The 15,866-nt window shown below is 58.4% G+C and overlaps 1 protein-coding gene across 1 annotated transcript in view; it reads right to left on the reverse strand.

Moving 5' to 3' along the window:
- LOC142504025 (kinetochore protein Nuf2-A-like) overlaps window positions 1–15,866 on the reverse strand; it is a 63,332-nt gene that overhangs the window by 16,783 nt on the left and 30,683 nt on the right. The window contains exons 8-9 of the mRNA XM_075617135.1: window positions 2,455–2,551; window positions 2,011–2,073 (exon numbers count right to left, since the gene is read on the reverse strand). Of these exons, the coding sequence (XP_075473250.1) occupies window positions 2,011–2,073; window positions 2,455–2,551 (160 nt within the window). The remainder of the gene's footprint in view (window positions 1–2,010; window positions 2,074–2,454; window positions 2,552–15,866) is intronic.

Consider the following 15,866-nt stretch of genomic DNA (forward strand, 5'->3'; position numbering starts at 1 on the left):
GACCACCATCTTACTTGCTTTGACTAGTTCTCCAATTTGTTGCTCGAAGTCCTCTGGACTTGTGGCAACAATACCAATGTCATCTATAATCGCAGGCGACGCAAATATTACATGTTGATTTTGATTCTTTTTCTTTCTAGTTCAGTGTAAGAATACTTCGTGTTGCAGTGAAAGGCTTTGGTGACACCCTGCCGCACTCCCTCACTAATCCTGGTGACACGGTGTCTCCCTGCCGCACTCCCTCACTGACCCTGGTGACACGGTGTCTCCCTGCCGCACTCCCTCACTGATCCTGATGACACGGTGTCTCCCTGTCGCTCTCACTCACTGATCCTGGTGACACGGTGTCTCCCTGCCACGCACCCTCACTGATCCTGGTGACACGGTGTCTCCCTGTCGCTCTCACTCACTGATCCTGGTGACACGGTGTCTCCCTGCCACGCACCCTCACTGATCCTGGTGACACGGTGTCTCCCTGCCGCGCTCCCTTACTGATCCTGGTGACACGGTGTCTCCCTGCCGCTCTCACTCACTGATCCTGGTGACACGGTGTCTCCCTGCCGCACTCCCTCACTGATCCTGGTGACACGGTGTCTCCCTGCCGCACTCCCTCACTGACAATGGTGACACGGTGTCTCCCTGCCGCACTCCCTCACTGATCCTGGTGACACGGTGTCTCCCTGCTGCACTCCCACACTGATCCTGGTGACACGGTGTCTCCCTGCCGCACTCCCACACTGATCCTGGTGACACGGTGTCTCCCTGCCGCACTCACTCACTGACCCTGGTGACACGGTGTCTCCCTGCCGCACTCCCTCACTGATCCTGGTGACACGGTGTCTCCCTGCCGCACTCCCTTACTGATCCTGGTGACACGGTGTCTCCCTGCCACACTCCCTCGCTGATCCTGGTGACACGGTGTCTCCCTGCCGCACTCCCTTACTGATCCTGGTGACACGGTGTCTCCCTGCCACACTCCCTCGCTGATCCTGGTGACACGGTGTCTCCCTGCCACACTCCCTTGCTGATCCTCATCTTGCTTGTATCTTCATGTAATCTAATGGTCAATGTGGCGTTCTTGTAAATGTTCCCTATAATATCAGCGTGCGCTTCTTCATCACTTTGCCTTAATACCTTTAAACCTGCTGAGGCGCAGACACGATCGATGCTTTTCTTGTAATCTCTGAATCCTACGATTAATATTCCATCGTATTCATTACTTCGGGAAATCTCTCCTTGTGCGACTTGGTCCATTGTGTTGTATCCACAGTGGAATCCACTTGTTCTCTAGGGTGGGTGACGCCGGCGCCTGTTACAGCCGATTAGCGAGGATCTTTCTAAGTGATTGGATGTAGACTGATTGGCCTTAGGTTTTGCAGGGCCAAAGGTGGCATGCTGGCAGCGCCCCCCCTCCCCCCAGTGTAAAAACATTAAGGTGACATTTTATATTGATGAGGGACCCTCCTCCGGCAGCATCATGTGACATTACGTTGCCATGGCAATGCGTCGCTACAGGTGGCAGCCCGCTCTGGAAGAGGTAAGACCCCTCTCACAAACGCACAGAGTTACACACCTCTCTGCGAGTCCGGGCGCCCCGCGCTTCCTCCTCTCCCTCTTCCTGTCCAAAGGAATCCAACGTCCACCGGACCGAAGGCGGGAGCTGGAGGGGGTTCCTGCGGAGAGGAAGGAGCTCAGGGTCCAAGGCGGCCTGCGAGGCCCCCTTTCTTATAGAGGAGAACTGCGACATTGCTCCATTTTCCTGTTGGTCCAGCGGGATGAATACCGTCTCGCTCACCTCCTCACACTGATCAGCACAGGAGGGGCTCAGCACTTCCCAGCGTACCGCCATTAACCAGGCGGCGGAAAGCCAGTGTTATCCGTGGCAGTAACATCCCGCCCCCTCTGCGCTGAGAGCAAGGTGAATCCCCGCCGGCTGCCATCAGGCTGTTACCCACCAATAACGCCAATAACGCCAACGCAATCTCACGAAGAAACAAAGAGAGAACTCACCAGCTTCTTGTTCTTTTCAGCAAAGTCGCTTTTTTGCTGTGCGAGTTTTTCCTGAAAAATAACCTAGTTATGGGGGAAAAAAAGGAAAATACAGATTCAGACGGGGATTATCCCTCAATAACACCACGTTACATACAGCGGGGGCAGTGCAAACGAATGGCTCAGCATTAAAAGTAAAAGGGCAAAGCGTCATATCGCTCGTACGAAGAAATACAACGGAAAGGGGAAGGAAAGTCGTCTTTTTAAAAGGGTTAAAAGACAGAAGTGGACAAGGGTCCTTCATTTAGTGCAGGGGGGGGCAACTCCAGCCCTCAAGGGCCACCAAACAGGCCAGGTTTTAGGGATTTCCTTTCTTCAGCTCATGACCACCACCTGTGCTGAAGCAGGGATATCCTGAAAGCCCGACCTGTTGGTGGCTCCCCGGTGGCTTGGCGGGTCACTCACGTCCTTTGCACGGTACTCCTGGCTTATGATCTGCTGCAGATCGTGGATGTCCGAGGAAAGCGCTTTAAACTCGGCTTGCTGCTCCGGGGGAACGGTCCTGTAACGAGAGCCGGCGGGAAAGGATTTGCACTCGGATTTGCTCACTAGGAGCGCAACCTCTCCGCAGCAGTTGGGTTAGAGGTTTAACGCAGGTCACACATGCACTGTTAGGGAGTGGTTTATAGGGACCTGTTCATATGGAACTCGCAGAGTTGTTGCAAGCATCATGATCACCCCCGCGACCCCCCCCACTACTGGCCCCTCCTGCTGGGTAAGTGCAGACCCCTATACTGGCCCCTCCTGCTGCGTAACTGCAGACCCCTATAATGGCCTCTCCAGCTGGGTACCTGCAGACCCCTATACTGGCCTCTCCAGCTGGGTACCTGCAGACCCCTATACTGGCCTCTCCAGCTGGGTAAGTGCAGATCCCTATACTGGCCTCTCCAGCTGGGAAAGTGCAGACCCCTATACTGGCCTCTCCCGCTAGGTAACTGCAGACCCCTATACTGGCCTTTCCCGCTGGGTAACTGAAGACCCCTATACTGGCCCCTCCTGCTGGGTAACTGCAGACCCCTATACTGGCCTCTCCTGCTGGGTAAGTGCAGACCCCTATACTGGCCCCTCCTGCTGGGTAACTGCAGACCCCTATACTGGCCTCTCCCGCTGGGTAACTGCAGACCCCTATACTGGCCTCTTCCGCTGGGTAGCTGCAGACCCCTATACTGGCCCCTCCTGCTGGGTAAGTGCAGACCCCTATACTGGCCACTCCTGCTGGGTAAGTGCAGACCCCTATACTGGCCCTTCCTGCTGGGTAAGTGCAGACCCCTATACTGGCCCCTCCTGCTGGGTAAGTGCAGACCCCTATACTGGCCCCTCCTGCTGGGTATGTGCAGACCCGTATACTGACCCCTCTTGCTGGGTAACTGCAGACCCCTATACTGGCCTCTCCCGCTGGGAAACTGCAGACCGCTATACTGGCCTCTCCTGCTGGGTAACTGCAGACCCCTATACTGGCCCCTCCTGCTGGGTAACTGCAGACCCCTATCCTGGCCTCTCCCGCTGGGTAGCTGCAGACCCCTATACTGGCCTCTCCTGCTGGGTAATTGCAGACCCCTATACTGGCCTCTCCCGCTGGGTAAGTGCAGACCCCTATACTGGCCCCTCCTGCTGTGTAACTGCAGACCCCTATACTGGCCTCTCCCGCTGGGTAAGTGCAGACCCCTATACTGGCCTCTCCTGCTGGGCAACTGCAGACCCCTATACTGGCCTCTCCCGATGGGTAACTGCAGACCCCTATACTGGCCTCTCCCGCTGGGTAAGTGCAGACCCCTATACTGGCCCCTCCTGCTGGGTAACTGCAGACCCCTATACTGGCCCCTCCTGCTGGGTAAGTGCAGACCCTTATACTGGCCCCTCCTGCTGGGTAAGTGCAGACCGCTATACTGGCCCCTCCTGCTGGGTAACTGCAGACCCCTATACTGGCCTCTCCTGCTGGGTAACTGCAGACCCCTATACTGGCCCCTCCTGCTGGGTAACTGCAGACCCCTATACTGGCCTCTCCTGCTGGGTAACTGCAGACCCCTATACTGGCCCCTCCTGCTGGGTAACTGCAGACCCCTATACTGGCCTCTCCTGCTGGGTAACTGCAGACCCCTATACTGGCCCCTCCTGCAGGGTAAGTGCAGACCCCTATACTTGTCCCTCCTGCTGGGTAAGTGCAGACCCCTATACTGGCCCCTCCTGCTGGGTAAGTGCAGACCCCTATACTGGCCTCTCCTGCTGGGTAACTGCAGACCCCTATACTGGCCCCTCCTGCTGGGTAAGTGCAGACCCCTATACTGGCCCCTCCTGCTGGGTAAGTGCAGACCCCTATACTGGCCCCTCCTGCTGGGTAAGTGCAGACCCCTATACTGGCCTCTCCTGCTGGGTAACTGCAGACCCCTATACTGGCCTCTCCTGCTGGGTAACTGCAGACCCCTATACTGGCCCCTCCTGCTGGGTAAGTGCAGACATCTATACTGGCCCCTCCTGCTGGGTAAGTGCAGACCCCTATACTGGCCCCTCCTGCTGGGTAACTGCAGATACTGGCCCCTCCTGCTGGGTAACTGCAGACCCCTATACTGGCCCCTCCTGCTGGGTAACTGCAGACCCCTATACTGGCCTCTCCTGCTGGGTAACTGCAGACCCCTATACTGGCCCCTCCTGCTGGGTAACTGCAGACCCCTATACTGGCCCCTCCTGCTGGGTAACTGCAGACCCCTATACTGGCCCCTCCTGCTGGGTAAGTGCAGACCCCTATACTGGCTTCTCCTGCTGTGTAACTGCAGACCCCTATACTGGCCTCTCCTGCTGTGTAACTCAGACCCCTATACTGGCCTCTCCTGCTGTGTAACTCAGACCCCTATACTGGCCCCTCCTGCTGTGTAACTGCAGACCCCTATACTGGCCTCTCCTGCTGGGTAAGTGCAGACCCTTAAACTGGCCTCTCCTGCTGGGTAACTGCAGACCCCTATACTGGCCTCTCCTGCTGGGTAAGTGCAGACCCCTATACTGGCCCCTCCTGCTGGGTAAGTGCAGACCCCTATACTGGCCCCTCCTGCTGGGTAATTGCAGACCCCTATACTGGACTCTCCTGCTGGGTAATTGCGGACCCCTATACTGGCCCCTCCTGCTGGGTAACTGCAGACCCCCTATACTGGCCCCTCCTGCTGGGTAACTGCAGACCCCTATACTGGCCCCTCCTGCTGGGTAACTGCAGACCCCTATACTGGCCTCTCCTGCTGGGTAACTGCAGACCCCTATACTGGCCCCTCCTGCTGGGTAACTGCAGACCCCTATACTGGCCCCTCCTGCTGGGTAACTGCAGACCCCTATACTGGCCCGTCCTGCTGGGTAACTGCAGACCCCTATACTGGCCCCTATACTGGTCCCTCCTGCTGGGTAAGTGCAGACCCCTATACTGGTCCCTCCTGCTGGGTAAGTGCAGACCCCTATACTGGCCCCTCCTGCTGGGTAACTGCAGACCCCTATACTGGCCTCTCCTGCTGGGTAATTGCAGACCCCTATACTGGCCCCTCCTGCTGGGTAACTGCAGACCCCTATACTGGCCTCTCCTGCTGGGTAACTGCAGACCCTTATACTGGTCCCTCCTGCTGGGTAACTGCAGACCCTATACTGGCCCCTCCTGCTGGGTAACTGCAGACCCCTATACTGGCCCCTCCTGCTGGGTAACTGCAGACCCCTATACTGGCCCCTCCTGCTGGGTAACTGCAGACGCCTATACTGGCCCCTCCTGCTGGGTAACTGCAGACCCCTATACTGGCCTCTCCTGCTGGGTAAGTGCAGACCCCTATACTGGCCCCTCCTGTTGGGTAAGTGCAGACCCCTATACTGGCCCCTCCTGCTGGGTAAGTGCAGACCCCTATACTGGCCCCTGCTGCCGGGTAAGTGCAGACCCCTATACTGGCCCCTCCTGCCGGGTAAGTGCAGACCCCTATACTGGCCCCTCCTGCTGGGTAAGTGCAGACCCCTATACTGGCCTCTCCAGCTGGGTAACTGCAGACCCCTATACTGGCCCCTCCTGCTGGGTAAGTGCAGACCCCTATACTGGCCCCTCCTGCTGGGTAAGTGCAGACCCCTATACTGGCCTCTCCAGCTGGGTAACTGCAGACCCCTATACTGGCCTCTCCAGCTGGGTAAGTGCAGACCCCTATACTGGCCTCTCCCGCTGGGTAACTGCAGACTCCTATACTGGCCTCCCCTGCTGGGTAACTGCAGACCCCTATACTGGCCTCTCCTGCTGGGTAACTGTAGACCCCTATACTGGCCCCTCCTGCTGGGTAACTGCAGACCCCTATACTGGCCTCTCCTGCTGGGTAACTGCAGACCACTATACTGGCCCCTCCTGCTGGGTAACTGCAGACCCCTATACTGGCCCCTCCTGCTGGGTAACTGCAGACCCCTATACTGGCCTCTCCTGCTGGGTCACTGCAGACCCCTATACTGGCCCCTCCTGCTGGTTAACTGCAAACCCCTATACTGGCCCCTCCTGCTGGGTAAGTGCAGACCCCTATACTGGCCCCTCCTGCTTGGTAAGTGCAGACCCCTACACTGGCCCCTCCTGCTGGGTAACTGCAGACCCCTATACTGGCCTCTCCTGCTGGGTAACTGCAGACCCCTATACTGGCCCCTCTTGCTGGGTAACTGCAGACCCCTATACTGGCCCCTCTTGCTGGGTAACTGCAGACCCCTATACTGGCCCCTCTTGCTGGGTAACTGCAGACCCCTATACTGGCCTCTCCTGCTGGGTAACTGCAGACCCCTATACTGCCCCTCCTGCTGGGTAAGTGCAGACCCCTATACTGGCCCCTCCTGCTGGGTAACTGCAGACCCCTCCTGCTGGGTAAGTGCAGACCCCTATACTGGTCCCTCCTGCTGGGTAAGTGCAGAACCCTATACTGGCCCCTCCTGCTGGGTAACTGCAGACCCCTATACTGGCCCCTCCTGCTGGGTAACTGCAGACCCCTATACTGGCCTCTCCTGCTGTGTAACTGCAGACCCCTATACTGGCCCCTCCTGCTGTGTAACTGCAGACCCCTATACTGGCCTCTCCTGCTGGGTAAGTGCAGACCCTTATACTGGCCCCTCCTGCTGGGTAACTGCAGACCCCTATACTGGCCCCCCCTTTCCTGGTAAGTGCAGACCCCTATACTGGCCCCTCCTCCTGGGTAACTGCAGACCATATACTGGCTTCTCCTGCTGTGTAACTGCAGACCCCTATACTGGCCCCTCCTGCTGGGTAACTGCAGACCCCTATACTGGCCTCTCGTGCTGTGTAACTCAGACCCCTATACTGGCCCCTCCTGCTGTGTAACTCAGACCCCTATACTGGCCCCTCCTGCTATGTAACTGCAGACCCCTATACTGGCCCCTCCTGCTGGGTAAGTGCAGACCCATATACTGGCCCCTCCTGCTGGGTAAGTGCAGACCCCTATACTGGCCCCTCCTGCTGGGTAAGTACAGACCCCTATACTGGCCCCTCCTGCTGGGTAACTGCAGACCCCTATACTGGCCCGTCCTGCTGGGTAACTGCAGACCCTTATACTGGCCCCTCCTGCAGGGTAAGTGCAGACCCCTATACTGGTCCCTCCTGCTGGGTAACTGCAGACCCCTATACTGGCCCCTCCTGCTGGGTAACTGCAGAACCCTATACTGGCCTCTCCTGCTGGGTAACTGCAGACCCCTATACTGGCCCCTCCTGCTGGGTAACTGCAGACGCCTATACTGGCCCCTCCTGCTGGGTAACTGCAGACCCTTATACTGGCCTCTCCTGCTGGGTAACTGCAGATACTGGCCCCTCCTGCTGTGTAACTGCAGACCCCTATACTGGCCTCTCCTGCTGTGTAACTGCAGACCCCTATACTGGCCCCTCCTGCTGGGTAAGTGCAGACCCCTATACTGGCCCCTCCTGCTGGGTAACTGCAGACTCCTATACTGGCCCCTCCTGCTGTGTAACTGCAGATACTGGCCCCTCCTGCTGGGTAACTGCAGACCCCTATACTGGCCCCTCCTGCTGGGTAACTGCAGACCCCTATACTGGCCTCTCCTGCTGGGTAACTGCAGACCCCTATACTGGCCCCTCCTGCTGGGTAACTGCAGACCCCTATACTGGCCCCTCCTGCTGGGTAACTGCAGACCCCTATACTGGCCCCTCCTGCTGGGTAAGTGCAGACCCCTATACTGGCTTCTCCTGCTGTGTAACTGCAGACCCCTATACTGGCCTCTCCTGCTGTGTAACTCAGACCCCTATACTGGCCTCTCCTGCTGTGTAACTCAGACCCCTATACTGGCCCCTCCTGCTGTGTAACTGCAGACCCCTATACTGGCCTCTCCTGCTGGGTAAGTGCAGACCCTTAAACTGGCCTCTCCTGCTGGGTAACTGCAGACCCCTATACTGGCCTCTCCTGCTGGGTAAGTGCAGACCCCTATACTGGCCCCTCCTGCTGGGTAAGTGCAGACCCCTATACTGGCCCCTCCTGCTGGGTAATTGCAGACCCCTATACTGGACTCTCCTGCTGGGTAATTGCGGACCCCTATACTGGCCCCTCCTGCTGGGTAACTGCAGACCCCCTATACTGGCCCCTCCTGCTGGGTAACTGCAGACCCCTATACTGGCCCCTCCTGCTGGGTAACTGCAGACCCCTATACTGGCCTCTCCTGCTGGGTAACTGCAGACCCCTATACTGGCCCCTCCTGCTGGGTAACTGCAGACCCCTATACTGGCCCCTCCTGCTGGGTAACTGCAGACCCCTATACTGGCCCGTCCTGCTGGGTAACTGCAGACCCCTATACTGGCCCCTATACTGGTCCCTCCTGCTGGGTAAGTGCAGACCCCTATACTGGTCCCTCCTGCTGGGTAAGTGCAGACCCCTATACTGGCCCCTCCTGCTGGGTAACTGCAGACCCCTATACTGGCCTCTCCTGCTGGGTAATTGCAGACCCCTATACTGGCCCCTCCTGCTGGGTAACTGCAGACCCCTATACTGGCCTCTCCTGCTGGGTAACTGCAGACCCTTATACTGGTCCCTCCTGCTGGGTAACTGCAGACCCTATACTGGCCCCTCCTGCTGGGTAACTGCAGACCCCTATACTGGCCCCTCCTGCTGGGTAACTGCAGACCCCTATACTGGCCCCTCCTGCTGGGTAACTGCAGACGCCTATACTGGCCCCTCCTGCTGGGTAACTGCAGACCCCTATACTGGCCTCTCCTGCTGGGTAAGTGCAGACCCCTATACTGGCCCCTCCTGTTGGGTAAGTGCAGACCCCTATACTGGCCCCTCCTGCTGGGTAAGTGCAGACCCCTATACTGGCCCCTGCTGCCGGGTAAGTGCAGACCCCTATACTGGCCCCTCCTGCCGGGTAAGTGCAGACCCCTATACTGGCCCCTCCTGCTGGGTAAGTGCAGACCCCTATACTGGCCCCTCCTGCTGGGTAACTGCAGACCCCTATACTGGCCTCTCCTGCTGGGTCACTGCAGACCCCTATACTGGCCCCTCCTGCTGGTTAACTGCAAACCCCTATACTGGCCCCTCCTGCTGGGTAAGTGCAGACCCCTATACTGGCCCCTCCTGCTTGGTAAGTGCAGACCCCTACACTGGCCCCTCCTGCTGGGTAACTGCAGACCCCTATACTGGCCTCTCCTGCTGGGTAACTGCAGACCCCTATACTGGCCCCTCTTGCTGGGTAACTGCAGACCCCTATACTGGCCCCTCTTGCTGGGTAACTGCAGACCCCTATACTGGCCCCTCTTGCTGGGTAACTGCAGACCCCTATACTGGCCTCTCCTGCTGGGTAACTGCAGACCCCTATACTGCCCCTCCTGCTGGGTAAGTGCAGACCCCTATACTGGCCCCTCCTGCTGGGTAACTGCAGACCCCTCCTGCTGGGTAAGTGCAGACCCCTATACTGGTCCCTCCTGCTGGGTAAGTGCAGAACCCTATACTGGCCCCTCCTGCTGGGTAACTGCAGACCCCTATACTGGCCCCTCCTGCTGGGTAACTGCAGACCCCTATACTGGCCTCTCCTGCTGTGTAACTGCAGACCCCTATACTGGCCCCTCCTGCTGTGTAACTGCAGACCCCTATACTGGCCTCTCCTGCTGGGTAAGTGCAGACCCTTATACTGGCCCCTCCTGCTGGGTAACTGCAGACCCCTATACTGGCCCCCCCTTTCCTGGTAAGTGCAGACCCCTATACTGGCCCCTCCTCCTGGGTAACTGCAGACCATATACTGGCTTCTCCTGCTGTGTAACTGCAGACCCCTATACTGGCCCCTCCTGCTGGGTAACTGCAGACCCCTATACTGGCCTCTCGTGCTGTGTAACTCAGACCCCTATACTGGCCCCTCCTGCTGTGTAACTCAGACCCCTATACTGGCCCCTCCTGCTATGTAACTGCAGACCCCTATACTGGCCCCTCCTGCTGGGTAAGTGCAGACCCATATACTGGCCCCTCCTGCTGGGTAAGTGCAGACCCCTATACTGGCCCCTCCTGCTGGGTAAGTACAGACCCCTATACTGGCCCCTCCTGCTGGGTAACTGCAGACCCCTATACTGGCCCGTCCTGCTGGGTAACTGCAGACCCTTATACTGGCCCCTCCTGCAGGGTAAGTGCAGACCCCTATACTGGTCCCTCCTGCTGGGTAACTGCAGACCCCTATACTGGCCCCTCCTGCTGGGTAACTGCAGAACCCTATACTGGCCTCTCCTGCTGGGTAACTGCAGACCCCTATACTGGCCCCTCCTGCTGGGTAACTGCAGACGCCTATACTGGCCCCTCCTGCTGGGTAACTGCAGACCCTTATACTGGCCTCTCCTGCTGGGTAACTGCAGATACTGGCCCCTCCTGCTGTGTAACTGCAGACCCCTATACTGGCCTCTCCTGCTGTGTAACTGCAGACCCCTATACTGGCCCCTCCTGCTGGGTAAGTGCAGACCCCTATACTGGCCCCTCCTGCTGGGTAACTGCAGACTCCTATACTGGCCCCTCCTGCTGTGTAACTGCAGACCCCTATACTGGCCCCTGCTGCTGGGTAAGTGCAGACCCCTATACTGGCCCCTCCTGCTGGGTAAGTGCAGACCCCTATACTGGCCTCTCCAGCTGGGTACCTGCAGACCCCTATACTGGCCTCTCCAGCTGGGAAAGTGCAGACCCCTATACTGGCCTCTCCCGCTAGGTAACTGCAGACCCCTATACTGGCCTTTCCCGCTGGGTAACTGAAGACCCCTATACTGGCCCCTCCTGCTGGGTAACTGCAGACCCCTATACTGGCCTCTCCTGCTGGGTAAGTGCAGACCCCTATACTGGCCCCTCCTGCTGGGTAACTGCAGACCCCTATACTGGCCTCTCCCGCTGGGTAACTGCAGACCCCTATACTGGCCTCTTCCGCTGGGTAGCTGCAGACCCCTATACTGGCCCCTCCTGCTGGGTAAGTGCAGACCCCTATACTGGCCCCTCCTGCTAAGTAAGTGCAGACCCCTATACTGGCCCTTCCTGCTGGGTAAGTGCAGACCCCTATACTGGCCCCTCCTGCTGGGTAAGTGCAGACCCCTATACTGGCCCCTCCTGCTGGGTATGTGCAGACCCGTATACTGACCCCTCCTGCTGGGTAACTGCAGACCCCTATACTGGCCTCTCCCGCTGGGAAACTGCAGACCGCTATACTGGCCTCTCCTGCTGGGTAACTGCAGACCCCTATACTGGCCCCTCCTGCTGGGTAACTGCAGACCCCTATCCTGGCCTCTCCCGCTGGGTAGCTGCAGACCCCTATACTGGCCTCTCCTGCTGGGTAATTGCAGACCCCTATACTGGCCTCTCCCGCTGGGTAAGTGCAGACCCCTATACTGGCCTCTCCTGCTGGGCAACTGCAGACCCCTATACTGGCCTCTCCCGATGGGTAACTGCAGACCCCTATACTGGCCTCTCCCGCTGGGTAAGTGCAGACCCCTATACTGGCCCCTCCTGCTGGGTAACTGCAGACCCCTATACTGGCCCCTCCTGCTGGGTAAGTGCAGACCCTTATACTGGCCCCTCCTGCTGGGTAAGTGCAGACCGCTATACTGGCCCCTCCTGCTGCGTAAGTGCAGACCCCTATACTGGCCCCTCCTGCTGGGTAACTGCAGACCCCTATACTGGCCTCTCCTGCTGGGTAACTGCAGACCCCTATACTGGCCCCTCCTGCTGGGTAACTGCAGACCCCTATACTGGCCTCTCCTGCTGGGTAACTGCAGACCCCTATACTGGCCCCTCCTGCTGGGTAACTGCAGACCCCTATACTGGCCTCTCCTGCTGGGTAACTGCAGACCCCTATACTGGCCCCTCCTGCAGGGTAAATGCAGACCCCTATACTTGTCCCTCCTGCTGGGTAAGTGCAGACCCCTATACTGGCCCCTCCTGCTGGGTAAGTGCAGACCCCTATACTGGCCTCTCCTGCTGGGTAACTGCAGACCCCTATACTGGCCCCTCCTGCTGGGTAAGTGCAGACCCCTATACTGGCCCCTCCTGCTGGGTAAGTGCAGACCCCTATACTGGCCCCTCCTGCTGGGTAAGTGCAGACCCCTATACTGGCCTCTCCTGCTGGGTAACTGCAGACCCCTATACTGGCCTCTCCTGCTGGGTAACTGCAGACCCCTATACTGGCCCCTCCTGCTGGGTAAGTGCAGACATCTATACTGGCCCCTCCTGCTGGGTAAGTGCAGACCCCTATACTGGCCCCTCCTGCTGGGTAACTGCAGATACTGGCCCCTCCTGCTGGGTAACTGCAGACCCCTATACTGGCCCCTCCTGCTGGGTAACTGCAGACCCCTATACTGGCCTCTCCTGCTGGGTAACTGCAGACCCCTATACTGGCCCCTCCTGCTGGGTAACTGCAGACCCCTATACTGGCCCCTCCTGCTGGGTAAGTGCAGACCCCTATACTGGCCCCTCCTGCTGGGTAAGTGCAGACCCCTATACTGGCTTCTCCTGCTGTGTAACTGCAGACCCCTATACTGGCCTCTCCTGCTGTGTAACTCAGACCCCTATACTGGCCTCTCCTGCTGTGTAACTCAGACCCCTATACTGGCCCCTCCTGCTGTGTAACTGCAGACCCCTATACTGGCCTCTCCTGCTGGGTAAGTGCAGACCCTTAAACTGGCCTCTCCTGCTGGGTAACTGCAGACCCCTATACTGGCCTCTCCTGCTGGGTAAGTGCAGACCCCTATACTGGCCCCTCCTGCTGGGTAAGTGCAGACCCCTATACTGGCCCCTCCTGCTGGGTAATTGCAGACCCCTATACTGGACTCTCCTGCTGGGTAATTGCGGACCCCTATACTGGCCCCTCCTGCTGGGTAACTGCAGACCCCCTATACTGGCCCCTCCTGCTGGGTAACTGCAGACCCCTATACTGGCCCCTCCTGCTGGGTAACTGCAGACCCCTATACTGGCCTCTCCTGCTGGGTAACTGCAGACCCCTATACTGGCCCCTCCTGCTGGGTAACTGCAGACCCCTATACTGGCCCCTCCTGCTGGGTAACTGCAGACCCCTATACTGGCCCGTCCTGCTGGGTAACTGCAGACCCCTATACTGGCCCCTCCTGCTGGGTAAGTGCAGACCCCTATACTGGTCCCTCCTGCTGGGTAAGTGCAGACCCCTATACTGGCCCCTCCTGCTGGGTAACTGCAGACCCCTCCTGCTGGGTAAGTGCAGACCCCTATACTGGTCCCTCCTGCTGGGTAAGTGCAGACCCCTATACTGGCCCCTCCTGCTGGGTAACTGCAGACCCCTCCTGCTGAGTAAGTGCAGACCCCTATACTGGTCCCTCCTGCTGGGTAAGTGCAGACCCCTATACTGGCCCCTCCTGCTGGGTAACTGCAGACCCCTATACTGGCCCCTCCTGCTGGGTAACTGCAGACCCCTATACTGGCCTCTCCTGCTGTGTAACTGCAGACCCCTATACTGGCCCCTCCTGCTGTGTAACTGCAGACCCCTATACTGGCCTCTCCTGCTGGGTAAGTGCAGACCCTTATACTGGCCCCTCCTGCTGGGTAACTGCAGACCCCTATACTGGCCCCCCCTTTCCTGGTAAGTGCAGACCCCTATACTGGCCCCTCCTCCTGGGTAACTGCAGACCATATACTGGCTTCTCCTGCTGTGTAACTGCAGACCCCTATACTGGCCCCTCCTGCTGGGTAACTGCAGACCCCTATACTGGCCTCTCGTGCTGTGTAACTCAGACCCCTATACTGGCCCCTCCTGCTGTGTAACTCAGACCCCTATACTGGCCCCTCCTGCTATGTAACTGCAGACCCCTATACTGGCCCCTCCTGCTGGGTAAGTGCAGACCCATATACTGGCCCCTCCTGCTGGGTAAGTGCAGACCCCTATACTGGCCCCTCCTGCTGGGTAAGTACAGACCCCTATACTGGCCCCTCCTGCTGGGTAACTGCAGACCCCTATACTGGCCCGTCCTGCTGGGTAACTGCAGACCCTTATACTGGCCCCTCCTGCAGGGTAAGTGCAGACCCCTATACTGGTCCCTCCTGCTGGGTAACTGCAGACCCCTATACTGGCCCCTCCTGCTGGGTAACTGCAGAACCCTATACTGGCCTCTCCTGCTGGGTAACTGCAGACCCCTATACTGGCCCCTCCTGCTGGGTAACTGCAGACGCCTATACTGGCCCCTCCTGCTGGGTAACTGCAGACCCTTATACTGGCCTCTCCTGCTGGGTAACTGCAGATACTGGCCCCTCCTGCTGTGTAACTGCAGACCCCTATACTGGCCTCTCCTGCTGTGTAACTGCAGACCCCTATACTGGCCCCTCCTGCTGGGTAAGTGCAGACCCCTATACTGGCCCCTCCTGCTGGGTAACTGCAGACTCCTATACTGGCCCCTCCTGCTGTGTAACTGCAGACCCCTATACTGGCCCCTGCTGCTGGGTAAGTGCAGACCCCTATACTGGCCCCTCCTGCTGGGTAAGTGCAGACCCCTATACTGGCCTCTCCAGCTGGGTACCTGCAGACCCCTATACTGGCCTCTCCAGCTGGGAAAGTGCAGACCCCTATACTGGCCTCTCCCGCTAGGTAACTGCAGACCCCTATACTGGCCTTTCCCGCTGGGTAACTGAAGACCCCTATACTGGCCCCTCCTGCTGGGTAACTGCAGACCCCTATACTGGCCTCTCCTGCTGGGTAAGTGCAGACCCCTATACTGGCCCCTCCTGCTGGGTAACTGCAGACCCCTATACTGGCCTCTCCCGCTGGGTAACTGCAGACCCCTATACTGGCCTCTTCCGCTGGGTAGCTGCAGACCCCTATACTGGCCCCTCCTGCTGGGTAAGTGCAGACCCCTATACTGGCCCCTCCTGCTGGGTAAGTGCAGACCCCTATACTGGCCCTTCCTGCTGGGTAAGTGCAGACCCCTATACTGGCCCCTCCTGCTGGGTAAGTGCAGACCCCTATACTGGCCCCTCCTGCTGGGTATGTGCAGACCCGTATACTGACCCCTCCTGCTGGGTAACTGCAGACCCCTATACTGGCCTCTCCCGCTGGGAAACTGCAGACCGCTATACTGGCCTCTCCTGCTGGGTAACTGCAGACCCCTATACTGGCCCCTCCTGCTGGGTAACTGCAGACCCCTATCCTGGCCTCTCCCGCTGGGTAGCTGCAGACCCCTATACTGGCCTCTCCTGCTGGGTAATTGCAGACCCCTATACTGGCCTCTCCCGCTGGGTAAGTGCAGACCCCTATACTGGCCTCTCCTGCTGGGCAACTGCAGACCCCTATACTGGCCTCTCCCGATGGGTAACTGCAGACCCCTATACTGGCCTCTCCCGCTG

The sequence above is a fragment of the Ascaphus truei genome, chromosome 10 (genome assembly GCF_040206685.1).
Source record: "Ascaphus truei isolate aAscTru1 chromosome 10, aAscTru1.hap1, whole genome shotgun sequence".
Taxonomy (NCBI): Eukaryota; Metazoa; Chordata; class Amphibia; order Anura; family Ascaphidae; genus Ascaphus; species Ascaphus truei.